The sequence below is a fragment of the Kogia breviceps genome, chromosome 3 (assembly GCF_026419965.1).
Source record: "Kogia breviceps isolate mKogBre1 chromosome 3, mKogBre1 haplotype 1, whole genome shotgun sequence".
In the NCBI taxonomy this organism is placed as follows: Eukaryota; Metazoa; Chordata; class Mammalia; order Artiodactyla; family Physeteridae; genus Kogia; species Kogia breviceps.
This window is the reverse complement of record NC_081312.1, coordinates 49,794,329-49,821,340: the sequence shown is the minus strand read 5'-3', so window position 1 is coordinate 49,821,340 and position 27,012 is coordinate 49,794,329. Positions and strand designations below refer to the sequence as shown.

General features: G+C 42.8%; 1 protein-coding gene across 4 annotated transcripts in view; it reads right to left on the bottom strand.

Annotated features, from left to right (window-relative positions):
• Positions 1-3,223: 3,223 nt before the first annotated feature.
• Positions 3,224-27,012, bottom strand: part of TRIM9 (tripartite motif containing 9) — a 113,312-nt gene continuing 89,523 nt past the window's right edge. For 2 of the 4 annotated variants that reach the window (XM_059057167.2, XM_067028477.1), the window contains exons 7-13: positions 25,671-25,809; positions 13,492-13,680; positions 10,904-10,945; positions 10,456-10,479; positions 9,332-9,635; positions 6,861-7,023; positions 3,224-4,819 (exon numbers count right to left, since the gene is read on the bottom strand). In XM_059057167.2, coding sequence (XP_058913150.1) covers positions 4,757-4,819; positions 6,861-7,023; positions 9,332-9,635; positions 10,456-10,479; positions 10,904-10,945; positions 13,492-13,680; positions 25,671-25,809 — 924 coding nt within the window. In that variant the 3' untranslated portion in view covers positions 3,224-4,756. The remainder of the gene's footprint in view (positions 4,820-6,860; positions 7,024-9,331; positions 9,636-10,455; positions 10,480-10,903; positions 10,946-13,491; positions 13,681-25,670; positions 25,810-27,012) is intronic. The other 2 variants (XM_059057165.2, XM_059057166.2) reach the window with 1 other exon arrangement.

Here is a 27,012-nt window from a genome sequence, read left to right as displayed (position 1 = left end):
GAGAGTTTTAGCCAGGGTGGAGAATGACTCACTGGTTTATACCTTCATGAAGTTTCTCTCATCAAGGTGGTTTCTTTAGCTTTATGGTTTCCTTCATCATACACATTAAAAATCGTGGCCATACAGCAAAAGACGTTTTGTAAGTTAACAGGTAATTGAACATTCAGCCATGCTTATTAGTGGAATTATAATTTATTATCTTCATTGCTTAGAGAATTTTAGGACAAAATATTGGGGTAAAAGGGGCAAGAACACAAACCAAAATATTAGCCCTTTTAGATTTCACAGTGAATATTTATTTCTACCTGGTAGGAGAAGGAAAAAAGATGTGAGCAAGATTCATACCCAGCGGGGATATGTAAGAGCTATTTTGAATTGCTTCCTTAATGGTAGCCAGGTTTTCTACTCTCTCCACCACTATGACCCTCAGGAAAGGGGCTGGTTAAAGTCCATGATAGGAAGGCCAAGGGCAAAATGTAGAGGCAGTCTTCAACACACAGGAAGAGGAAGCAAACCAAAGCCCTTCCACTGACTAAGGGAATATGGGAAGAGGAAGAAAAGGTAGAGCCAGGAGGTCAGCGCCCCGGTCCTCGATACCGCTCCCTCTCTGCCATAGGCTTTATTTCAGAGGACAGGTTTGGAGAAATAGGAACAGACTATTAAGTAGTTTGATAGAGGCTGTAAGGAGAGTCCTGGTCATGTCCAACATGGCCCCTCACCCCTTTAGAGTGCACAACTCAGTGATTTTTAATATATTTACAAGGTTATGCAACCACTGCCACTATCTAATTCTGTTTTATCTAATTCCGTACCTGCAGCTTTCCCTAGCACAGCTGTGGCAGAGGGGAGCAGTTTCCACTGTTCATTCCTATTTGATACCCTCAATTCTGTATGTATCCCCAAAACTGGTTCTTCAGAGAAAGACACGATTTAGGTAGCCTCAGTTATGTGTGATGTATTATGTCAGACCCAAGGTTCCCTAAACACCAGTCTCAGTGGAAGTAGCTGGCTCATATAGTTGAAGAATATACGCAGATGTCTTTAGCATGTTCATATAACTTATAAGGTAGTATTATCTAAGAACTTCTTTAATTACTATAGTTTCTTTGCTCCATAATCAGAAATTCGGATTCAATGGCAAGCCCTCCTTTCTTATCAGTGAGTTGAACAGATGGGCAAAAGATGAACGCACACATTAGAGGCAGAAAAAGAGGATCTCATTTCCAGAAAAAGGATGATTTCTTGCAAATCACTTAGTCACTACTATGAGGAAATTCGAGGCGGATCAGAAGTTCTATTAACCTCAACACCACGGGAAGAGGAAAACATGGCTAAAGTGTTCCATTAGGTAGCAAACAGAAGAGAAGAAAACCAGAAGATGGGACCAATAGAGAAAGAAGAACAAAATATCAGGGTAGGCGGTGAGGAAAGAAGAGTGCAGAAACCTGGATGGACACAGAGCAGCAGCTCCTAACAACTGCCTGAGGTTCCACTCAGGTTACAATCTGGATCATATTGTTACTGAACCAGGTTTTTAAAAAAATTAATTTATTTTATTTATTTATTTTTGGCTGCGTTGGATCTTTGTTGCTGCACGTGGGCTTTTTCTAGTTGTGTCAAGCAGGGGCTACTCTTTGCTGTGGTGCGCAGGCTTCTCATTGCAGTGGCTTCTCTTGTTGGGAAGCACGGGCTCTAGGCACACGGGCTTCAGTAATTGTGGCACGGGGCTTCAGTAGTCGTGGCGCACGGGCTTAGTTGCTCCGTGACATATGGGATCTTCCTGGACCAGCACTCCAACCCTGCATGTCCCCTGCATTGGCAGGTGGATTCTTAACCACTGCACCACCAGGGAAGCCCTGAACCAGGTTTGTTTTGCCCATGGCACAGCGTACCAAAACGCTGGGATGCTGAGGTTTCCAGCAAAGCGAACAGAGGAGGGAACAAATCTCAAACCCACCTCCCCACGCAAGGCAAGGGGCTGGGGTATTTATGGGATAACTGCATAAAGAAGCAGGTTGGTCTGAGGTATGGAGCTCGTGGGGAGCCTGGGGAGCGTGGGGGGCATGGGGAGAGGTGATTGGACAAAGGTGCGGTATGTGTCCTGCCCAGCTGTCGCTAATTACAGGCCTCTGCGCCTTCAAAAGGTCACCGAGAGGACACTCACGCATGCTCAGTTGAGGGGCTGGTCATCCTATCCAGTCTTCATCAGCTCAGCTGGAACGAGACACAGCCGACGCCAAGTTCCTGGAAAACCACTCCCGCAAACATCTTCTAGTTTAGGCTGCCAGCCGAGTCCTAAAACAACCTAGATTAGGGAAGGCAGGTGAAATGGATTTGACCCGTGCTTTTGATATGCTTTTAGGTCATGTTTTCCTTTTAATATAAAACCAAGGCTGTTCATTTGAAAAGGCTAGTTGTTATAATTATTTAAAAACAATCGTATTGCTTAGCCACTCCAAGAAGTGGTGAAAGAACCAGGTTAGAAAAAGTCAGTGACACTGTATCTTGCAGTACAAGTTTGTGGAGCTTCTAGGAGCAGGTTTGTTAAGGTAAGTCCCCAGTGTTTGGAGGCAGACCCTCGACAGCATCTCACTGTTAATGTTTCATACTAAGTTAAGATTCAGGAGGTCGGCACCACTAGGCGACAGTGCAAGGCTCCTGAGGAGATGGAATGAAGTGCAGGTGTCTTCCCGAGCTCTGCGGGACCTTCCAATGACACTTTGCTCTGACAAAGGCAAATTGTCGTCCCCAAAAGGCAAAAACTAAGAAATTCTAAAGACACATAGGATGTTCTCTCATAAAAATCATTTATTGGCACACCAGAAATATCCATCTGTTCTAGTACAGTAGCTGTATGCATCTATAACTGCAAATTCTGTGTAAACTACGTGTTACTGGTCACTAAAAATCTAATTAGCAGGACGAATTTAATAAGGAACAAGAGTAACTATGAGTCTACAGCGGCCCAGCCATCGAGTCTCATTGGAGAATAAATCATATATCAAATTAGTGTTGGCCTGCAACAGAATGTTTCTGTAGCCAAGAAAAACCAAGGTGGACACAAACAGGATAGCACCCATTCAATAAATCAGGTACACTTAACTAGAAAAACACCACAGCTGATAGAAATAATCTAAATAAAGTAAACCCCAAAGTAAATTATTAGCTATTTACATATATTACTTTTTGCCCAAACTTTAATTGTTAGCTTTCCCATCCTACCTCTTCCCTTTTGTTATTCTTGTTTTTTTTTTTCATGGTGAACTTTTTGGCTCCCTGGCAAATATTTAGACAACTAACCAGAACCTCTTTCTAGGTGCTACATTTTCTAAAACTTCATGTCAAACAAAAGGATCTGAAGGTAGCTTATTTAAGTCTATCTCTACACAGAAGTAATAAGCTTATTATTCTGCTATCCATCATAGCGATGACCTACAGTTTCATTTCCTCCCAAACATTATTTGAACAATTCCAGAAAGTTGGGTTGTGAATGGCAGCAGAGAGGATGGATTGTTCATTTGTAACAGGCACAGATAGTGAGTCTACACGGAGACAAGCGCATTAATCCTGAGAATGTGAATGCTGTGAACTGCAACTTAAGATCCTCCATTATGGACAATGAGTTCTCCTTCTGGTCATTAATTTTTTTTCACATTCATTTTTAAGGCTTAGTATCATTGTAGCATTAACAAATAAGAATGCTGACATCATTTCTACCAAAGAAGGACTCTGTGGTGAATGGCAGCAGGTACCATAATTAAAATAGCACAGCTGAAAAGGCATTGAGTTGGTATGTTTCTCGTGCTATGGCCAGAATGTATGGATTTTTAGCATCATTCTAGGGGATCTGAAAGATCTTACCAATGAGCCTCTTTGGCCCTTGTTTATTTCCTTCCTAATACTAATAGCAATTTGTAATCATTTTATTTTTGGTTTGTTCTCCTAGGACAATATAAGCTCCAGGAGGTCAGAGACCACACCTGTGTATTCACTACTCTGTCTCCATTGTCTAGAACAGTGCCTGGTCCAGAATCGGTTTTCAATTAAAAACTTGTATTAAATGAATGAACCAAATCATGAAGTCCCCTGCCCTGCCTATATTTAGAGAGCTTCCAATTTCATTCAGTGACCAGGGTTTCTGGCCTGTCCTAATGACCTAGCTGTCCTGTGAGCCTACCCCTTTGTCTTTGTGTAGTCGTGTTGCTGATATTTTTGTGCTTCAGTGGATAGTAAAACTTTTCATTGCTGAAAAGACTAGCTTTGCAGAGCTGACGCTGCATGAGAGGTCACCGGGCAAGAACATTCAAGAACATTCTAAACGGCAAGCTCCAAATTCAGCTCCTTCTTCCTTACCTCTCCCTACTACCTACCTCTTTGACAGAAAGTTTAAGAAAAAAGTTATCAGGAGAATTTTCTCTTGGCAGTGCCAGTTCAGTCAGTCACCAATGACATGATCAAAGGAGAAAGAAAAGATAACTCACCTACATAAAAAAAATAATGTACATAAAAGCAAAATCTGGCTGTGGAAACAAAGTGACATGGTGGGCTGTCTAGGTCTTCCGTTGGTTAGAATTGCTGAACATGGAAGAGAAAGCAGGCTTCACAGCAGTAGAGAGGCTGGAGGAAAAGGGGGGCTGCGGGGTGTGAGGACCAGCATCTCTCTCCTCCTCCCTCTGCCTCCAGCTCTGGCTGAGCTCCTTGCTGTTGGTCTCCGGTGGAGGTAAGAACAGGCAGCTGGCGCCTCCACAGCACATCTTTAGGCTATTGATGCTCTGCTGGAGTAGCAGTCGGGGACTGGGAGCCCCGTGTGAAGCGTGACCTGTGGGAAGAGACGGTGAGTCCCGAAGGCACTGCAGGATCCCCCCCTGCACCCCTTCCCCGGAGCACAGTGGGTGTGTTCCTCACTCAAAAGGGGATCTGTTCAGTTTTCTGTGACATCTATTCTAGCAGACGTTAAAGAGAATTCTAGCAGAGTTCAGCCTGTGCTAAGCACCTGGCCACCATGCTGGGCTCCCCAATCTTGGAGACACTTGATAATATGGTTTGCAGCCACTTGCTTCTTCAAAGGATTCTGGGGAGATTGTGTTCCTATGACTGCAGACACAGGCATTGATCTGCAGGTAGAAAAGCCTGTTGGCCACACGGCAGTGATCACTGCCATGTCCATGGACAGAAAGCAGATGCGCAGACAACCCTTCCTTTATTATTTGTCCACTAGTTATTCCAGTTCGGATAAGCCTTTCATTTAGGGATGGACTACGTGACTGCCAGGTATGAAGAAACGTGGGCACTTATTTAATATTTCACTGAATTTTGTCCAACCTCACACTTCAGCTGCATGGACCAGGCTAGAACCATCTCATGCACTGCTGTCTGTCATCTCTCCCCTTCTTGTCTTGTCCCTGTCTTCCCCAGCCCAAGAGTCTTTCCCTAAAGATACTCAGAACATCCTGGAAACCTCTAAAGAGCGTCGAGTACAATATTCTTTGCAAGGGAAACAGCTGAAAGTGTGGAAAACTTTGAATGAGGGTTTTCTAAGACACACTTCTAGGGAAATCTATAGCTTTCTTTTGTCCAATGTAGAGGCTGCACTCTGATAGATTAGATTTCAGCCGTCCAGAAAAACCCATCTAGTTGCAGCAAGACAGAAGGGCAGAGGTTCACTGGGTTGCAATCACTTCTGCACATACTGATAAACCACAATGGATTTTAAAAATAGCTCCCAAGATGTGGTTTTATATAGAGCAAAAATCACCAGCAGTGTTTTGATTCTCAAGCCCTATCTATCCTATGGTAAGGCAGTCATTTGCTGAATGAGGGTCACAGTTGATGATGAGTTCTAGCTCAAGACGCAAGTGAGAGCTCCCGTCCCGGCAGAGGCTGGCAGGGCACACCCTCCCGCATGGCTCTGATCTTCTCTCTCACGGCCCCTCATCTGCCCCAGTTGCCACCTCCTGCACCTTCCTTGCTTAAGTGAGCCCCCTCATGCCTTAGAAACTTTGTCCTGGCTGTTCTCTCTGCCTGGAAAGCCCCACACAGCTCATTCCCTCACCCCCTTCAAGGCTCAGCTCACCTGTGAACTACAATAAGGCCCACCTATGCTGACCACGCTGCTGAAGACGGCCACTGCCCTCTCAACCCCGGCACTCTTGGTCCCCTACCCTTCCCTCGGTCTTCTCTCCACTGGATATCGCCTTCTGATATACTATATAATTAACATAGCAATTGTGCTTATTATTCGCTGTCTGTCTCCTATAACTAGAATGTGAGCCCCAAGAGGGAAAGATTTTTGTTTTGTTTTCACTGGTAAACAACAATACTCATACTACGTCAATAGTGCCTGACATATTAAAGGCACTCAATAGATATTTGCTGAATGAACGAATGAGAAGAACTTGTTGTTTTTTATTTACAGCAAATCATCAGTATGTGCTTTCTGTCCCCGAAGCGTCTGACAGAACTGATAAGAGTGCAGAGAAAACGCCCCAAATTTCTGAGCATCGTGCTAGCACTTCAGGCTCACACCTTCACCTCTCAGGTACTCATGGCGCTTTGCATCAGTCATTTCATTTGTTTTCATGCCAGCTGATTCAAGAGTTTCCTTTCTACTAGAGAGGAATCTAGGGCTCGGAGGGACAATCATTAGCCAGCCACGCAGAGAATCCCAGTTTCCCACCTGCTGTTCACTAGACTGTGACTAAATATAACCGAGGGGCTTACGCCGGTCTGGAATCATCTCACTTGTCACGTGCATCCCACCCGGCGCGCCCCCTTCCTCTGCGTCTCGGTCTGGGCCTTCGGTGGGCAGGGGCTGAGTTCGCGGCCCACGGGCAGCCTCAGAAGCAGAGTCTGCAGCTCACCTGCACGTTCCTGTTCAGGCTGACTGCCGGGAAGAACAGCCCTTCCACGTTCTCAAACGCTATGGGACCTTGCTGCTCGTCGTTGATAAAAAATGTCAAGGTTTTTCTATTTAAGTCTAGGAGGACCCCGATCGTGGCCCCCTTTGCGATCCCTCCCTCAGTTCTGTGGGAAAAGAAAACATGGGGTTTCACTTGCTTGCCTGTCATCATTCTAGAAGCTTCCCATTTTGTATGGTTAAACCAGTATTTTTTAACTTGTTTAAAAGTATTGTTCCTCATCCCCACCCCAGGAGCCTTTTAAAACATTTTTCCCCCTAATCGCCCCTCCTCACTTACAATTTTAATACCGCAGATATACTGTGTATCTGCTGATGGGCTGTACGTGTATCTGTGCTTTATATATATATAAAGTAAGATCTTTTGCTCGCTCCCTGGAAAACCAATTTTCACTCCCCTGTTGAGAATGTATAGGTTCACAGCTCTGCTTTGCTGTTGCTGAGAGTGAACTCCTTCATACAGGGTCTCTACACACAGTCGCCTAGTAGAAAACGAAGCATCAAAGGCCAAAAGCAAAAAGTAGCCTTTGGGCTATCAGAGCTCTGCCTAGAGCTGGGTCTCACGCTTTGCACATATGGTGTGAATTAAACATCATTAAATACAAAATGATTTAATTTGAAAGTCAAAGAAGCACTTAAGCGGAACCTAAAACACATGCATGAAAAATTGGATTTGGGCCCTTATGCTCTCCATGAAACAGAAAAGCTCATTCCAGAAAGATGGTAATTTGGGGCATGCTGAATTTGAATTGAGAAGTTGGAGGCTCTTCATAAAATGGCAACACCGAAGAAGAGGAATCTCCTCTCTGTAAGGTGAAATAATTAATTATACTGTAGGAGGTGGAGTGACTGTCATTTGACCACGAATTGTGTCTTACACTTCCACTGATGGTTTCACAAAAGCCATTAAGCATGGATGATCAGATTTGTCTTTTTCCTCCTCTTTGAGAGCTAGCAATACTGAACTTCAGCCTCATCTCAGCAGAGCACAGAAATGTTAGAGTGTTTTTCTTTCCCCCAGCACGCAGAACACAGGCTGCACATAGTGGTTAAAACACAGGGGTATCAATTTCATCTTGGAAATTCACAGCTTCAGCAGTGAAGGCACTGGTGACATGCGGTTTGCATGCAAGCACATGTGCTCTGCCTTAAGAAAGTGTTTCTCTGCATAGTGTGGCAGTTGTGTTATTACTCACTCCTTCACTCCAAAATAAAGAAGCTAAAAGGCAAAAGTAAGCATGGTACATGGCATCAGGGATCTGGTGACAGAGGGTCCCCCTAAATGTGAATTACTGAAGACAATGGCTTATATACATCTAGTAGGATTTGATATCAGCCTGGAATGGCATGTGTGCTCACTTCGAGAGATGGTGAATAATACACAACTGAAAGCAGATGTACAGAAACTATCCAAGGGAACAGGAAGTGAAGGCCCTAGGAGTCCTACTGGCTAGAAGAGGGGCAGTGATGAGCATACAGAAAAAGCTGAGACAGTGGAGTCCACTGCCTACCACTGCCTGACTCACTTTCCTTGTGATCCAACTGAACACAACTGTAGTTTTGTTTTTTTCCCAGAGATACCAATGAGAATGTGTCCTGGGGAAATCTTTGAGAATAAGGTGGACCAGGATCCATAAAAGACACTTCTCTACCTAGGAATTTGTGACAAATACATTTGAGGAAGAAAACACAAACCAAATGAAAAAGGACATCTAGAAAAAATATGATAGCATGGGTTAAATTATACTTGCCTACATTTTGGTGTTAAAGGAAAACCTTTACCTTTGTTCTCTTTCCCCAGCAAACTGAGTACTCTGAATCCATACAATAATGAGAGTTCTTCAAGTATGAAACTATCCAAATTGGCATCCATACGACTTAGTTTAATGAATGGCTACTATTCTGAGAAGTGGCATTGATAATAATCATAATAAGAAGAACAGTGGCTTCTATTTTCAGGTGGATGGGAGGCATTTTTGCATGATTCATGTAACCGTGGGAACATTTATGCATGAAAAAACATGATTTTCCTAATTGGTGGATTTGGAAACCGATGTTCAGAAAAACTAAGTATCTTGTCCAACAGTGCTTCTCTGGTAAGTTGTAAGTCTGGATTTTAGAATCCTGGAATGATTTTCTATAATACATATGTGTGAGGATTCTTAGTTTCCAGCCCTGGGTGGAATGTAGCAATGAGGGGCCTAGGAAAGTACTCACGTCTCTGTCATTATGCAAATAAAATAAAATAAAACTCCAGGATGGACTCAGCCAAGAGCAGGACTTCTATTTAATAAAGATCGCCTGCCTGTCTTCCTTCATGTTGCCTGTTTAACAGGTCTCTGAACTTGGGCTCTAATTCTCGACCAGAAGCCAACGTGAAGAAGCCTTGGTTGGGGGGTAGGGGCTGCAGGGTACCTGTTGGTGTGCGAGTTGTTGTGCATGAACCAGCTCCGGTTATTGTCCACATACATTGCCCAGGCTTTGTCGTCCTTTCCTAACATCACATCCTTCATCACGTCGATGCGAGCCACACCAAAGGCAGGGTCTGGGTGGTTGTCATAGCGATCCACCGTGAACTCCCAGTAGTGGATGCCCTTGGAGAAGCCAGTCTTCCCCAGCACCACCCGGTCATCGTAGCTACTGCAGGTCACAGTCAGGTTGTCATTGGAGAAGATGATGTCAGAGTGCGCCGAGCCAGGGTCAAAAGCAAACCAGGCCACTGGGAACAACAGAAGGGAGGGCGGTTACTAAGATGGACCCACTGAGCTCACGCCATAATGCACTCCTGGGCCGGAGAGGAGCGTCTTGTCCCGTTTTCATGCTTCCATGTGGGAAGGAGGTGTCCAGGGCCAGAGGGGGCTGTGAGTGAGCAGACAGGGGGCACTTCCTGGGAGCTAGGGCTCTCTGTGCCCAGAAGCAGGTGGAGGACACATGACCGATTCAGCAGGGGTTACCCGGCTCAGACTGCACTCCCAGCCAGGTGATCCGGGAGCGCAGTGGCATAGATTTTGGAAGGTGCAAGTCCCTTCATCCGGTGACTGGCAGAAAAGTACACCAGAGATGTAAAGGGAGAGGGATGTGCTAAGATGCCTGTGTAACCCTGAGACGGGGAGGCTAGGAGTCAGAGTCCTAGATGGAGGAGGGATAAAACACACTCAGTGAAACAAGGAAATATCCCTTCTGCAGAAGTGCTCATATCTACTCGTTTTGAAAATTTCCTCAGTGTTAGTGAAAGCTCAAAAGCTTCGAAGCTATCAGCAACAGAAACTAATTTTCATGAGTGATTGTGACTTGGACGTAAGACAGGTTGCTTCCTTCACCACAAATGCAGTTTGCGTGTTACTCCTAAAACTACCTTGTAAAACGTTTTGGACCTTAGGTGCAGATGGAATGACGTCTTTGTACGCAGCGCTGTGCCCGAGTTCTAAATGTCACCTGCCCAGAACTTGCTCTGGACAGACGAAATTGCTGATTTATCAGATCTGTCACACATGCACTTTGGTCTTTGCTATTTGTAACAGAATAAGGTTATTCCATACCTGCCAACAGCTTTTTAATATCAACTGTTGTCATTCCAAGTGAAAGGCATGGGAGAGAGAAATAGGAAGCAAAATTGACATTGATAAGAAAACATGTCTCTTTTGATAGACTAATACCAAAAAAGGGCTCAGTTTAAAACTGCATACACTACTCAGTTTAAAACTGTATCGGTCTGATTAGTACCTTTGCCCACAAGTGCTCTGCTTATAAAGAGTGCTTTGCATTGATGTACAAGAAATCTGGGGGAAAAGTAATCTTCTCTGAGGCATAAAATTTAAAAATACAGACTCATTTTTCTGCATATGTGAGAAACTGCTATAATGGGATTTGAATGACAATTAGACAATTTTATTGACATAGAATAAGCTGCCATCATTTATTTTGTGAAGGGAGTGGAGCATACCAAGCACGTAAGTAAAAGATAACAATTACAATAGGTATACTTGCCTAATTGAGAGTAAGGTGAAGATTGTGTCTCAAAATTGCATCCTATAAAGAGATACTACACATCAAAGCTATGAAACAACAACCAGGTCAATAAAAATTATTTGTATACATGTAAAAAGCACCAGCTGAAGAGAGTCACCAGAGGCCTGATTCATGAAAAACCAAAGCCCTTTCTATGTTAGTTTACTTGCCTGGGTAAAAATTGCCTCTCTGCTCTTTCAAAATGAATAGTACATCTTTTGTTTTTGTTTTTGTTTTTCATTTAATAAAGTCTCCTCCAATTGTTTCTAAACTGTACAGCTTAAATTTTCATCATCTTCCAAGTTTAATCTTTTCCACTAAAGTTTCCATATTCAGAAGAAAATGAGAAAAATTCATCCAATTGAAATGGAGAAATCACTGAATCTTGATAAAACTCCATTCTACATCACTATTCCATGTACTTCTAACTCTGGTTATGCCCAGAGGCCTTTGCTGTGACTTGGGCTCAAGTCACATGATAATTATATAACTAAATGTGTAATGTAATCCCTATGTTAATACATACATCTGGTAATTATTAATAATGACATGAATTAAATGTCGTAAATATGAAAATGACCTCATTTCTTTCTTAGATTGTTTTACTACATGAGTCCTTTTCACCTAAGCGGGGGAGGGGGGATGGTGTTGAAGGGTGTGGGAGTGACCTCGGAGATGTACTGGAATCACCTGTGCAACTTTTGCAACCATCTCCCTCTTTCCCTAACATACCCTTACCTACTCCATGAGAAGTTTCATCAGGGTGGATGAAGCAGTCTAGTCTTAAAATGTCCAAAGGTGTGTGAACTACAATTTCAAGTGCTATCAGTGACTGAACTAGGAAATGTGTTTTTGATGAGCACCAGGGAATCTCCTAGAAAGGGTCATTTAATGTTTTTTCAATTCAGTAAGGCCCTTATGTGCTAAATAAAGGATAATACACTGAATTGAAAGAATTTTAGAAGAATTAAGAAAGCACTTTAGAAAGGACTAATGATTGAATTAAAAACAAAATGTAAAGATTATGATCTTACTTTTGGTTTTTTTTTTTCCTCTGGGATGAATTGATATGCAGAATAATCATTTTCTCCAACTCATGGCTGAATACTTACGTTTAGTTTGTATCAATTATCCCTTCAATTCCTATTCACAGGTTAGAACTTAGTGAGTACAGAACACCTGGAGTTTTAAAACTGAATCTGATATCCAGCTTTGGAAATAAATTTGTAGAATCTGAATAGGGCTTTTAAATTTTTTAAATGAATCATGCCTTGTGCAAGTCTTTTTCAAAACAAGTTTTCAGAAATCTTTTTTACACTACTTTAAACACACCATCGCACATTTAAGTTTCAACGATACAACTAGAACAATGGTGTCAAATACAGCCATCAAATATCCCCAAACCCACATATTTTATTCTTGAGGCAATATACATTACAAAGACTATAACAATATTTCAGTACATTAGACACAAGTGAAAAGGCTTCCATAACAAAGCATGTTTAAAAGCCAATAGCGCACAGAAAAACAATAAGAAACATACAAGCACACAGAAAAATGTCATTTTAAAGAGAGCTTGAAGTCCCTGCATCCTTTTTGCACTGTCATGCTGTGGCCTTCTTCATTCCAGGATGTGGGATGAGCAAACAGAATAAAATAACAAACAAAAGAAACCTTTGTAAATGTGAAATGTGCATCATGTGTATTCCTGATTACAATATAGTCCTGAAGAGATCAAATAGGACTGCAGTTTAGATATTTTAAGATTCTATTGGCTAGACAGAGTTCATGGCATAGTATCACTAGTCCAGCTTCCTGAAATCAGCCTGAAGGCGTGTCACAACCGTCTTGGCTGTGGGAAACTTCCTGAGGCCAGACTTTTCAGTGACTCCCATCTTTGGGCCTTAGGCTAGTTGAGGGTTTCTGATTTAGCTGGTGGTGGTTCCTCCCCTTTGCTTAGAAAAAAATCAGCCATGACCCCGCCTGTCTCACCAGTGAGCACAGGCTTCGACAGGAAATGCTTTCACTTTCTGCTCTCTGGTGTGTCTGCTTTGTATGATGCATTCTGCTGTTGGCAAGTTTTTTACTTTTATTTTTTCAATAAAGATCTCTTGAGTCTATGTTTAATCAGACCACTCCAGGCTGGGTGCACTGATCCAGTCTCCCAGACACAGCTGGTTTCCTGGATACAGCAGGGTTGCAAACCTCCATACTAAGGCCACAGCCTCCACTCAGCCAGCACCTGCGCGTGCTATGCCATTGCATGTGATGACAGAGCAGGTTTCCCATGGTGGTGCTAGCTTGTGCAAAAAGAACAACTTCACTCGTCACTTTCCGACACCATTATATACATTGACCACAGCTCGATGGTTGGTCCTCACACCACACACACAAGAATGACACAAAGCTCCATCGTCCAAATGCTCCTCATACCGGAAGCAGGCCACAGACATAGAGACTAGCTCATCACCCTCTGCACGCACATGAACGCCAAGAACGAAACAGGTATTCAGAGATGCCTTCAAGGCACAGAGATCAAGAGGAAAGGTCAGACGAGCTCAGCTCACCCAGTGCATTGAGAGACTGTAAAGAGGAATGCAAGCTCAGCTGACGGGGTGAGGATCGGAAATCAAAGTAGGATCTCCTGGGGAAGCTGGGTTGTAGATTAAGGGTGGAGGAGAAAGGACTCATTCTACGGAGCGGCAATCTTTTCGAAGGCACTGGAAAAGGGACTGTCTGTTCTTCTGAATCTGTGTCTAAATGTAAGATCAATGCAAACTAGAGATCAGAAATCTGCCACCTGCTGTGCACAGTTTTCCCCAAGACCTGCCTTATGAATGCATTTTCACAAAGCCTCATCCACCCCATAGTTGCCAATGTGGTTTGAGACTGGGAGGGAATTCTTGGCAGATCGGAACCCATGACCAGAGGATACTTGAAATATCACAGACAATTGTTTTCTCTTCTCCCAAGTTTTAGTGGTAGAGAACGTATTGGAAGTTTCCATTTAATTAAATATCTTTAGAGTTGAATTTAGAAACCTTAGAGGTAAATTTTACCCATTGATGACCAAGAGGAGATTAATACTTCACCCTCTCCAGCTCCCTTGGATGTTACTAGCTGTACAACAATGGCCCCTTAAAGAGTTTCTATTTAGGAGGTGACGATTTTGACCAACTCTTTGCTGTTCCATATTTTCCCTTTTGTCTCTTAGTTTTTCCGTTTCTAAATGGACGAGATGGTTTTTCTATACCAGCACACTCAAGACTTGCTCTTTGAATAGGAGAGGAAGATAGGGCTGAACAAGTAATCAGGGAAGGAGCCTTACCTTTGTTTCTGAATTAAGATGAGACCCTAGGGTTGCCCTTGAACGTCTCTGGTTCTCTAACAATAAACAGACCATGGGCAGTGGTGAGGTGCATTTGTGGCAAAAATGTCTTTATTTTCAGATAGTCAGGTCTGGCATGAAGATCACTATTATCCCAGAGTAAGGACATATCAATTACTTGATTTGGTTCTAACATTTAGAGTAATGTAGAGGTAGTTCCTCTAAATTACTAAAATCATTCCTTTCTCTTTTGTGGTTGTATGCAGTAGGGTTATCTGGTCAGAGACAGATGTTTTACCAATAGGGGGCTTCTTAGAGCTCAGTTTGATAGTAATAGTTTAGGAAATACAGATGGCATGATGGTAGTAGTCTATGTCCCAAACCACCAAGGAACTTTCTTCTCATTGAAAAAATGATTTTGTTTTGGTGGCCAGAGTGTTCCTGGGAATATTTTTCTGGTTTGAGTCTGTTAGCATGTTCCTCTGTGTTGACACATCCTTATCCTATCCAAATGCTATTCTGTGCATGGTCAGTGGAGCACGTGTGTGCAGAACGGTATTCTATTTGGAAGAGCTTAGAGCAAGGGCATTGGCAGAGCATTTCAGCTTAATACTGCCAACCCAATCTCATTTTCATTTCTGAACATATTAAAATTAGCTTTTCAGGCTTTAGACTTATCCTTGGGGGAAATTTTTTTTTCTTTTTTTTACAGAAAAGTGTAAAGCAGATTTTCAGAGAAAAGAAATGGCTACTTATGGAGTTAAGGCTTTGTGTTCCCAGTAATAATACATTCCAATTTTCTTCTACCTAAACTTCAAATGGTTTGGGTAATTTGGCATGTGTGATCATTTCCTTGTTCAGAAATGATTTACATTATAATGATCTCAGGGGGGAATGAGTCTTTTAGTTTAATGGAAAATTTTGAAAGACAATTGCACAGCACCACAAACTGATATGGGCTTCTTTTAGGGAGAGAATTTACAACTATATTCATCTCAGTAAAATATTTTTAACAAGAATTTTCTTGGAAATGTATTTTTCACCAAGTGATAATAATTAATTCATTATACTTAAAATGCTTGTTGCCCTGAAAATTAAGGGAAAGGACATATATAGTAGAATGAATTTCAGAGTATATTGAACTCTCGAGTAATCATCTGAAAACCAGTGAAGAGACATGTACTGAATCCAGACTCAGGGAGCATATCCAATCCCATCATACTCACCTTTTCTATTCTCAGCACCAGGAAGAAGCACTTAGAGTTGGTGATGGCACCACTCTGCGGGATGGGGCTGAGGGCAGCTATGGTTATTCATGAGATTAATAACTTGACACTAAAATGGTTAGCTTTTCTATCTTTTTATGTAGATCCGTTGTTTATTGATGACCCAATTGTCCCTGACTCCTCTCAATCTTGAACCATGCTCTCTATTCAAGCAAGCTTACTTAATATACATGTTACCCAATCACTCCATCTCTGTCTCTGAATTTTTCCCACCTATGGCCTCCCATACTCTACCAGCTGGGCTCTTACCCCATTTTCTCTAAGAAGCTCCTAAAAAAAACTTCCTACCTTGTCATGAAAATTGTCCAAATGAAGTGCAAGAGAGCACTTTCCACTTGATCTCAGCAGACTCTTTGTGCCCTTCCCCATGGGCACATGGTGCAAGTGTTGGGTCAGTTGCCTACAGGTCATCTAAGTCACTTGATATTACCTTAGGTTGCAGGAGTCTTAGAGGGAAGACACTTATCTCGATAACATCTGAGCAGCAATCACAAGCTTCCCCTTGAAGTCCCCTAGGTTGAGGATCTCATGGCCTCCGGGCAGCCCCCTCCTGTTTATAGTTATTGCTTACATTGGTCTGGATATATCTCTTTGGGAACTCGACTCCTTAATTGTAGCATTACTATCTGGGGCCATACAGAACAGCGTGCTAGTTCTTCAAATATTTGAGAGCAGTCACCGGTCCCCTTTAAATCATCCCTTTTCTGGGATAAATAAAACCGATTTCCAACCTTTCTTCTAAGGTGTGGATTTCAAATCTTTACTCTCCTCATCGTGCCCCTCTGGACATGTTCAAAGACATGAACCAAAGACAGTAAGACAATATTGGGAACAGAGGTGCCACACCCATGTTTAGCCAAATCACACAACTAACATTGAGCCTACACATAGCTACCCAAGAGTGTATTCTGTGTTATACCCAGGATACAGGAAGGATGTACATCCCACTTCCTTACCTCTCCTTCAAAGCACAATTACTGAGATCTGGAGAAGGCTTTCCAGCCATTAATATTCTGTTAGTCACGACAAAGAGGAATTGGGTTAGTGCTTTTTTCAGAATACATGATATGAAGCTAAGTTTCAGGTCATAGCTAATAACCAGGATAACTATTATTAATTTTTCATGTATAGGTCGCTGGAGGAAGAAAAATAGCCCCTTCAAAGATTTTAATTTCTTGTCATGTTTCATCACATGCAGTGATCCTGTCTGCTGAAGAGCTTTGCTGAGCAAAAGCAGTATAGCAGGAAAGAGCAATGGGACACAGAATGCCAACGGAATACTGGTGTGGCAGCTCCGGGCACATCAGTAACTCTGGGATGAGGACTGTGTTTATAATGGGAGTGTGACAAGACACATTTTCCCTCAACTCTGTCAGTGACCATCACTCTCCTCTTGCCTTTGCCTGGACTGCTTTCCCTTCCCACCTGGATTGGCTGGACTCTGGAGTTGGGGCATCTGCTTGAAAGAAGTAATCAAAAATGATCAAAGCAAAGATTGGCTGGGGACCACACTTACGATTTACTGACTTTTGGGTTTGAGGCAAAAAAGGAATATTTAAGTGGTGTGCTCCTTTTTTTGCCTTACGGTATATTTATTTTATTTGTTCGTTAGCAGACATTGCATTAGACCTGAGCAGCTGGAAAATGGGACACATGAACTTGGGAGGAGAACTGAACGTATTTAGAGAAAATCTGTTATCTTATACTACTAATTGGTTTTTATACTTCTGAGGGTAGAATTTCTTGACTGATTCCAACATGTACAGTGCACTAAAGATTTCTACAGATGTGGAATATTTGGAAATGTAAAGTACAGTTTTTGAGGTATTATTTTTGGAATTCAAAGAGGAAAGGCAAACTGACAGGGATTCCATATGCTAACTCAGCTTCTTTTGTGTTCTGGTAGAACTCTTGGTTATCTTCCTGTCTGGTAGTGAACAGCTTCATAACTTAAGCAGTCCTTGGAGGCTGGTTCAACAAGATGGTTGTATTTCAGAGTACAGTAAGGCAAGATATGTCACTAAGAGCTGCACAAGCAAGGTTAAAGATGAGTTTCAGTTCAATTATAAACCAGCTGTAAAATAATTTGCTTCTGTTGGGAAGACTTTAAAAGAGACAAAGAAATGAATGAAGGTGTTGAGTGTCCTTAAATGATCTAATAAGCATCCAAAGTCACAGTTATGTCCCACTGGTACATAATTTACAGTGAAATGTGGTATTATAATCTTTCTTAAGTGTGGCATTAATTGCAGTTGAGAAGTGAGAAACACTTCCATTCTGAAAAGCTCCTTTTAAAAGAAGAAATGAAACAGCCTCTTTCCACCCTTGGGACAGCTGCACACTCTGTCACCAAGTCCTCCACTCCAATTTAGAACACCAGGGCATTATTTATAAGGAACTATCATCAGAAGAACTGAAAATTCCTATATTTCAAAGAGATACAAAAGATTCCAAAGGACTAAACTGCTCCCCAGAGTGTCAAGTGCAAAGCTCATTCTCCAAAAGCGAAAATAGGGTTTGGATCCAATTTGGTCCTATGGAAAATCAGGCAATTCCCTGGGATGTCGTGCATGTTGTCAAAATTAAAAGGAGCAAAGAAAGCACCTCTTTTCTGGGCTCTGAAAGCTGTCACGATGCCTCTCACCTTGGATTTCATAAAATCTACCCGGATTTGTTCAGGTATGGTTTACCTACCTTGAGGAATTTGTCCTGGAAATGCATATCCCTCTAACTAGATACTTTTAACTGGGGCTGCGGGGACGGCTCTGGTGCTCAGAGTCACGAAAACTACAGCCGAGGCAGAGTGGATCATACGCTTTTCCTTGCGTGACCCTTTACCGGCTACTTCCTACTAGTGTTGAATTTTCAGTGTCACAGGCAACCTCTGAGACCCACTAGAACACCTGGGGGAAGCAGGAGGCGGCTACGCCAGTCCATAGCGTTTCCTGAAATAGTAACAGTTTTCGGCAGTGATTTTGAAGAGAGAAACCACAGAAGAAAACCAGGGGGTATTAACCGTAAAGAACTTAGAGGTCATCTGCTCTAAGTATATAATTTTAGAGACAAAACAATTCCCCCCCCCCAAACAGAACCCTGAAGTCCAGAGAGATTAAGGGACACATCTATGTCACACTGCCAGCTGTGATGGGACAGGATAAGGGCCCCGGGCAGATCAATTCCTGGTAGAAAAAATTTGGGGGCTGACAAGGCCATTGCTCTCTTTTGTGCCCTGGAAATGTATAAAAGGTAAGGTGGATGCTATAGGCCATGGGGCACATTCCAGTGGTCTCAGGGGTGACCAAGGATTGTGTGGAGGACCTAATTATCATTCTCCATGCCCTGCATTATATTGAGGATGAATCTTTCTTGTCTATATAGAGTGGTTCTGTGGACTGTGGTGGTTAGGAATTGAAAGGCAAAAACATCACCCTCCCCTCTGGGATTCTGACCACACAAGGTGGGCGGGCTGATATCAGATGAGGTTCTTTTCCCCCCACAAGGTTACATAATCTCTGGTGGGAAGCGGGGCGGGTGTGTGTCTCAGTACATTAAGGTTTAAGAGTACAGCACTTATCCTGGTCCCAAATCACTATAAAATATCTGCAAAGAGACTTTTGAACAGATGCCTCTGGGGTCCTTCTGGGCCTATATTCTGCCTGCATCACTGAATATTCTCTGGGTTATTTTCTATGATGTGTGGGAGAAGGAGCTAGCACACTGGAAAGGGTACTGTGATGCTGAGAGCCTAATGGGAAAGAAAAAGGCATGTTAATCTTTATGAATAACACCTTCTATGTCCCCTTTTAGAAAGCAGTTTCTAAGATGTGATTTCAAGAGACCCAACCCTTTTGTTGTCATTAGATAAAACAATCCTGGAAAGCATTGGGGAGATGGCTTTTACGGCTGTTCAAGTAAGACAATGCTTGAGAGCACTTTTGCTCAGTGCTCTGAGCACCTGTGTGCAGAGAATGCTGCAATTTACAGCCTTATCTACAGCCTGATTCTCTCATGATCACTGATTTTTCTCCCCACTTTTCCTCACAGTTGAGATCTGGAGGGCTGAGAGCTTCTGTGAATAAATAGCTCTGTGGTTTCAACCCGAGCAGGGCTCCCAGTCCCAGACCTCACTTGGTGGGGTCTTTCAAGGACCCCAAAGATGTGGCTCTGACATCCTTTTCCTTCCCAGGCAGAGACCCATCACTGCCAGCTGAATGTGTCCATGTTGGAGAGAAGCTCACCCTGGGGGGGTTGGGGAGCCAGAGGGAAGACATGGAAAAAGGACAGCACCCAAGGAGGTGCTTGGATATTATACCAGAAATGACAGTCATTCCCGCTTCTTCTTAAAGCAGGAATATTATTCTTTAGAGCAAAAGTCTAACATGACTGAAAGTGTTAAAGTGTTAAAGTCCTATTTCTGCCTGGGGTTTCTGGATGAACATGTGAGGCAGCTACACAGTACTGCTTCTACAAGCTGTCTTCAGACATCTAGCAAACAGACTTAGGATAGTTTTTCCTCTTTCCCTCTTTTTGGTTGAGTGCAAATAGCACTGTTTTAATGTCAGCATCAAAGTGTACTGTGCTGGGCATTGGAGCTGAAAGGCTCAGGCCTGGCACATCATTTATCCTCTCCCATGGTCCGTTTTGCCATATGTAGAGTGGAATAATAATAATAATAATAATAATAATAATAATAATAATAGTGTGGTAGGCAGAACAATGGCCCGTCAAAAAATCTCCATGTCATAATCCCTGGAATCTGTGACTATGGCACCTAACATGGCAAAGGGAACTTTGCAGATGTGACTAAGTTAAGGATCTTGAGATGGGAGATTATCCTGGACTATCCAGGTGGGCCCAAGGTAATAAATCACAAGGATGCTTATAAAAGGGAAACAGGAGGGTTAGAGTCAGAAAGAGATTGGAAGACGCTATGCTGCTGGCTTTGAAGATGGAGGAAGGGGCCATGAGCCAAGGGATGCCGGTGGTTTCTAGAAGCTGGGAAAGAAACAGAACAGATTCTCCCCTAGAACCACCTCCAAGGAACGCAGTCCTGCCAACACCTCACTTTTAGCCCAGTGAAACCCATTTAGGATTCTCATCTCTAGAACTGTAAGGTGATAAATCTGTGTTGTTTTAAGCTGCTAAGCTTGTGGTAATTTGTTAAAGCAGCAATGGGAAACTAATACATAGGGCAAATCTGGAATGTTGCAGCAACAGAACAGAGGGAGGTTTAAACAATAGCAGTGGGTACAGAGGTATAAGGTCTATATAGAAGCCTTAGGGTGAAGAGAAAAGAATCCCTATTTTTAGGACCCTATAGTAAATGGATAGCTTTTATACAATTCCTCCGCTGGATTTCAGTATCCTAAAAATATTTGCTGGCTTTCATATTGCTGTCTTTTTTCATGGAATCTTTTAATGGGCAATGAAGAAAGTTCTTGGAGGCTCTACACAAAATTACCATAGTATTTTTTTTGGGGGGGGGGTACTTATACTATAATTCCATAAAGCCTTCTGATATACTTAATACTCCATTATCAAGAGTTCCAGAATATATACTGACTTTTAAATGTATTAGGTGGAAATCTTTCTAAAATGCATTATATACTTTCTGAGCATATGCCACAGAACATTCTCTCTCTCTCTCTCTCTCTTTTTTTTTTTTGGATTGTTCACAGTTTTTCCAGTTACCTTCCTTGCTCAGTGCTGCCAACAGCCTCAATTCACTTCTATACCAAATTCCTTTCTCTTCTAATGTGATGTTTCCGGTCTGCTGTGCTCTTTGCAAATGGGTCAATGAGCTCAGAGGAATTGTGCATAAAAAGAGTGAGAGCCGAGTGACACCAAGGGCTCTGCCGTGAGAACAACGCAGGAGCTTCTGTGCCTGAACTCTGTCCTTTTTTTTCCCTACCAATCACAGGTCATTGTTGCTTACATCTTGACTGTAAGATGACTGACTACACTGTAGGGTGGAAATCTTAGTTCTCGAGGGGTGAGGTGGTACCATAGTTTTAGGCACTCTGAGCCAGGTGCCATGGAGTTCAGGGAAGGAGGAAGAGTAAAGCCCGTAAGCTCTGGGCAGGGTCATGCTGTATGCATCGCTGTGATCGTCAAATCGGCTCGCTCAATTAATGTTTTTGAGTGAATGAGGCCGCCTTTGCAAAGTCAGCTCAAGGCATATTTTGAAGTTTTTACCTTACCTACAGTTATTCCCTCTGTTAGGATTTCTCTCTCTCCCTTCTCTGAGAAGTCTCTCCTTCCCTTCAGATCATGTTCATTTTCCCTGTAGTGTGTTGTATTTCATGTAGCTATTAGATGTAAGACAATCAGAATATTATGTCTATGAAAATACGAATTAAAAAACCCTGTTAGAAACATTTTTACTTTTAGAAGAGGCTACTTGTTAGTCAAAATTAAACTCTAAATAGTAGAATTAAGGTGATATTAAAAATGGAACGGCTCATACATTTCTGGTGTAAAATCTATCCGGAAAGCAATTTGCAAACATAGATCAAGGGCTTAAAAACATTCATACTCTTTAGTCTCGTAATTCTACTTCTAAGAATGTGTCCAGTGAAATGATCTTTAATCCAGAGATTTGGATTAAAGAGTATTTTTTGCACAGAAGGTGCAACCTTCTGTGTTCTAATTCCCCTGAAGGACTGGTGAGCTGCAGCTCCTCCTGTGCTGAGAAGGCTGCGTGAAGCAGTTCCCTGGCTCTGAGAGCTGAGGGAAGTCAGAGAAAGACCTTTCTGCAGCCAGATAATAGTCTCAGTGAATTATTTGAGCACCAGGAATATTATCTTTGGTCTATCTTATTTTTTCTCCAGATTTGAAAAGAAGAAAAAAAAGTAGTCTGTTTAGGTAGGTAGAAGGAAAATAGAGAAAAATGAACAAAAATTTTTCTGTCCTATTCTCACCCATGTATATTTTTCTTTGGGAGTGGGGGGCAGGAGAATAGTCTCCCAGACACAGAATGAGCCCTAGAACTCTATGTATTAACAAGGCCTTGTCGCATAATATTTTAAACAAATACTGTTTTGTAGATGGTTTCAGAGACCGTGACACAGCCATCACAGCTATTAAATGAATTACTTTAAAGATATATACAACCAGGTTGTGGGCCTTATTTTAAAATTTCATTAAAATTTTTAAGTGCTTACAGTTAAGTTTCTTCTTAAGTCAGGGTAATTTGGTTTAGATCTGCAACTGGCCTTATTCTCATGGCTGTGTTAGGTACATTCCCAAGAACTTTGCTTTCAGGGAACTAAGCAAACTTGAACTCATTTAATAATTTGTTTTCCTTTCCTTTTCTCTTTTGATAACACATTCTGTATAACTCCATTGCATTAAATTATTTTTCATTGTTTTCCTGACTGATTCCTTTATATAAATTATGTCTTCCTTATGGTCCCCTTTCCTTCTCTCACAGTGTTTATCATAATTTGTAAATATGCAATATTTGCGTGTCTATTTCTTTAAGGCCTGTCTCTCTTCCTAGACTGTGAGCTCCGTGTCAGCTGGGGTGACCTCTGCTCAATACTCTATACCCATATCAGACACATCAAATACTGCCCAAGAAATAGACAAACAAATTTGCTTTTGAAAAAAAAGGTCAGAATTCACAACAATGTGGACATTTGATCTCCCCTGCATAATGTTACCTTTAGGTCAGCAGAAGGTTCTGTGATAGTTCAGAGAGTATAAGTGATAAGTGATTTAAACCTTGGACTAAATGCATGTAAATACGAGTTAGACTTGCTATCACATAGGAGATCGTACCCTTCTGTGATACAGACTTTTTATTTTGAACCTTGGAAAGGGGTTAACTCTTGCTAAAAAGAACATGAAAGATTTTATTAAAGTAGAAAGCAAACCAACCATCCCATCACCCACAATAGCAGCAAAGAAAAAAATCTCCAAAGCAAGTCTTTCCAGGAATGGTAAGAAATAAGATGAATAAAGTATAAGTTCAGTTAACTTATTAAAACTCTGTTAATGGCATTTTTCTCACTGGTTTCTAAAAAACAAAAAAAAGAGGTATAATTCTTTAGTTCTATAGGCTTTCTCAATTGTTACAGATCAATCAAATCTTTTTTTTTCCTAATAAGTTATTCATTATATTTTTTCTTGCTTTCTAAATCTTGTCTCACTGTTGGAATGAATTAGAATGAGGGAGAAACAAATAGAACAAACCAAAGTTATGGAGAAAGTATGTGTGTGAACTTTATTTCATCATGAGAAAATCACTTCTGTGCAGTAACAGAGAATACTGATATCTACACGATGATAGGGTTTTCTTTGTATTTAGATACATACCTTATATTTGTACACAATATATAAAATTCATGGAGGAAATTAATTTCTACAGTACAGTTTCTTTGTTGGAAGAGGACTTGTTCCGTTAGTTTCTTTTAGAAAATGACCCCCAGTTCTGTGACTGTGGTACCAAGGATCGCAGTTCCAATCCTGTAATTTATTAGACACCATAATCTTATGAACATTAATCGAAACTTAGAAACTACATCCTCCTGCAGGATGAAAAGAGAGACATAAGTGCTCAGGCTGCTATGCTAATAACTGATTTTAGCAGAATAGTATGATTTCCATGATGCATTATGAATAGAAATAGTTTTCCCATAGGTCTGGTGACACAACGTTGCTGCAAATTGTCTCCCTGCTCTGATGGCATGCACGTCACTCTTCGATCAAACCGCTTTGTACACACATGGGAAACAAGGCCATCCCCATCAAGGGCCTTCTGCATTGCACCTAGGAACACTTCTGGAGGGCTTTAGCATCTAGCATGGTGCTTCAGGAAAAGAGGCAATTGCTCTCAAGCTGACAGGTCTCTTCCCAGAGAGAAGTTGCTAAAATGATCATCCCAGGGGAGGCTCGGCTACCACATCCCTATAACCCAAAGGGGGTAGGTATGTGGGCATTTCCCCTTCACCAGATCCTTCTCTTTGAGTAGCATCATTCAGACTTACAAGTGCTCCCCAAGTGTGGTTTTCACGACTAGGGGCCTTTCAACCTTGCTGTGGGATTTGAAGTTGTGCTTATTTTTAACCATGTGAACCATTTTGGGGGTGACTGGCACGTGCTGAGGTTTGTGGGAAGCGGAGCACAGTTCTTTCAGCTAACATTTTGAATGTGAACAAAATCAACGTAATCAGTTCTGCAGAGGGAAGTTACGGAGAATGCCATGGGATGGGGGTGGCTTCTATGATTAAAATGACACCCAGAAGGTCTGAAAATGCTTTGGCACCGACCACAAATACCTCGTCATAGGTTTAATTTCATGTGTTGCAATTGCTTTTAGAGTGAAAATGTTAACAGCTTCAGAGGTTATACCTGGCCGTCAAATCCAAGCCCCTCTCCTGAGATGGACGGCTTGCCTTTGATGACCAAAATACTTACAGTATAGCCAAGAAGCGAAAGTTGTCTGGAGATGGACCTTGTGTGGAGGCCCCGGGCAGCCTAACCAAGCCTAGAGGGACTGGCAAAGGTGAAAATGGCGAGGTAATGCAGAGGCGCTGGCCTCTTCCTGGCTGGTGCCCACAGGGAGCCTCGGTCCCAGCGTGTGAAACGGAACTTGCTGGTTAAGCCAGGAGTGGCCGACAGGCCCTCTCCGAAAGGCTCCTGCGCCCCACACCCCTTGGAAACACGTTCAGTCAGATAAATCCGCAGCTGGAAAGAACCTCAGCCCCGCCCTCAGACACAAGCCAGCGCTACAAAGCAATTGAGAATCGTCTGGGCAAAACTGGCCAATGGTGTGTATCGTGGAGAATGGGAGCCTGCCCTAGAGCCTAGATACATCTGTCTCACACACCGCGGCACCTTGAGGCCTTCACTTTTCAGCTTCTTCCGCTGCAGCTTATTTAGAGCGTTATCAAAGGAAGCCGCCGGCCAAGGCCATTGGAACTGCCGCTGTGGACTCTTTGGTTTGATCACGTCCACATACCATGGGCTGGCTAAAGGCAGGAGAGAAACAGCGGCTCTGTGCCAGAATGCAGGGCAAGTCATGGAAACACTTGCGAATGTGGGCAGTGGTGGGGTTACCTCCGGGCTTGCCAGCCATTCTAGATGCCTCGCAGTTCTCGCTCTGAGGGGTACTGCTGAAGGGCCTTACCCTCAGACGTCTGGAGGACCAGGGTCTTGCTGTACTGGCTGACTCCTGTTTTGTTGAAGGCCTTGATGCGAGCATTGTATGTGCTGTTGAAGTGAAGACCATCCACGGTGCACATGGTCTCCTTTCCAACATACACTTCCTGAGGGGCAGAAAAGAACAGGCCACCATTTAACTCCAGCCCTTGCCCGGGGCTGGTCAGGAGGCAATGTTGCAGGGTGGACAGGTGCAGGTACTTTGGGGTCTGCCTGATCTGAGCTCATCCTGTTAGCGACTGGGCGCTGAACTGACCTCTTTTAGCCTCAGTTTCCTTCTCTGTAAAATGGGGACAAAAATACCTACCTTATGAGGTTGGTGTGAGGATTATATAAGGTCATACGTGCAAACTGACTAGCATAGTGCCTTGTGTTTAGCATGGGTCTGGCAGCTTACTGAATGCTAGTTATTAGCAGATAGGGCTTAAAAGATTAAAACTGGGTACTGACAGTTAGCATTATGCTGCTTATTATTATTATTGGCATTTATTCAGTGTATTATACCTACTGAGTTCTTTTATTTTTTATTTTTTGGCAGTACGCGGGCCTCTCACTGCTGTGGCCTCTCCCGTTGCGGAGCACAGGCTCTGGACGCGCAGGCCCAGCGGCCATGGCTCACGGGCCCAGCCGCTCCGCGGCATGTGGGATCTTCCCGGACCGGGGCACGAACCCGTGTCCCCTGCATCGGCAGGCGGACTCTCAACCACTGCGCCACCAGGGAAGCCCTGAGCTCTTTATTCATCAGTATGATTTGTAAAAAACAGGTCTGAAAACATGAAGTGGTCTCTATGCTATGTTTATAACCCACTGATAATTTCAGAAACTGTCACAAAGCATAGGAGTTTTGAAGTTTTAGGAAGGGAAGTCATGAGTATTCAGATTTTCACCACAGTACAGAGGGAAGAGGGAGGAAACAGGAAGGGAGGAAGAATGACATTTCAAAAGCTTAAAATAAATCCTAGCAAAATGCATCCTTAGCATAGGTTAGGCAGTTGCCTCTCTCTTTAGCTGTACATGTTGCAACATTGTGCTGATGTAATGAATAAAAATAATTTGCATCCAAAGCACAGCCTTAAAATGACAACTTGTCAGGGGCTTCCCTGGTGGTGCAGTGGTTGAGAGTCCGCCTGCCGATGCAGGGGACACGGGTTCATGCCCCAGTCCGGGAGCATCCCACATGCCGCCGAGCAGCTGGGTCCATGAGCCATGGCCGCTGGGCCTGTGCGTCCGGAGCCTGTGCTCCGCAACGGGAGAGGCCACAGCAGTGAGAGGCCCGCGTATCGCAAAAAAAAAAAAAAAAAAAAAAGATA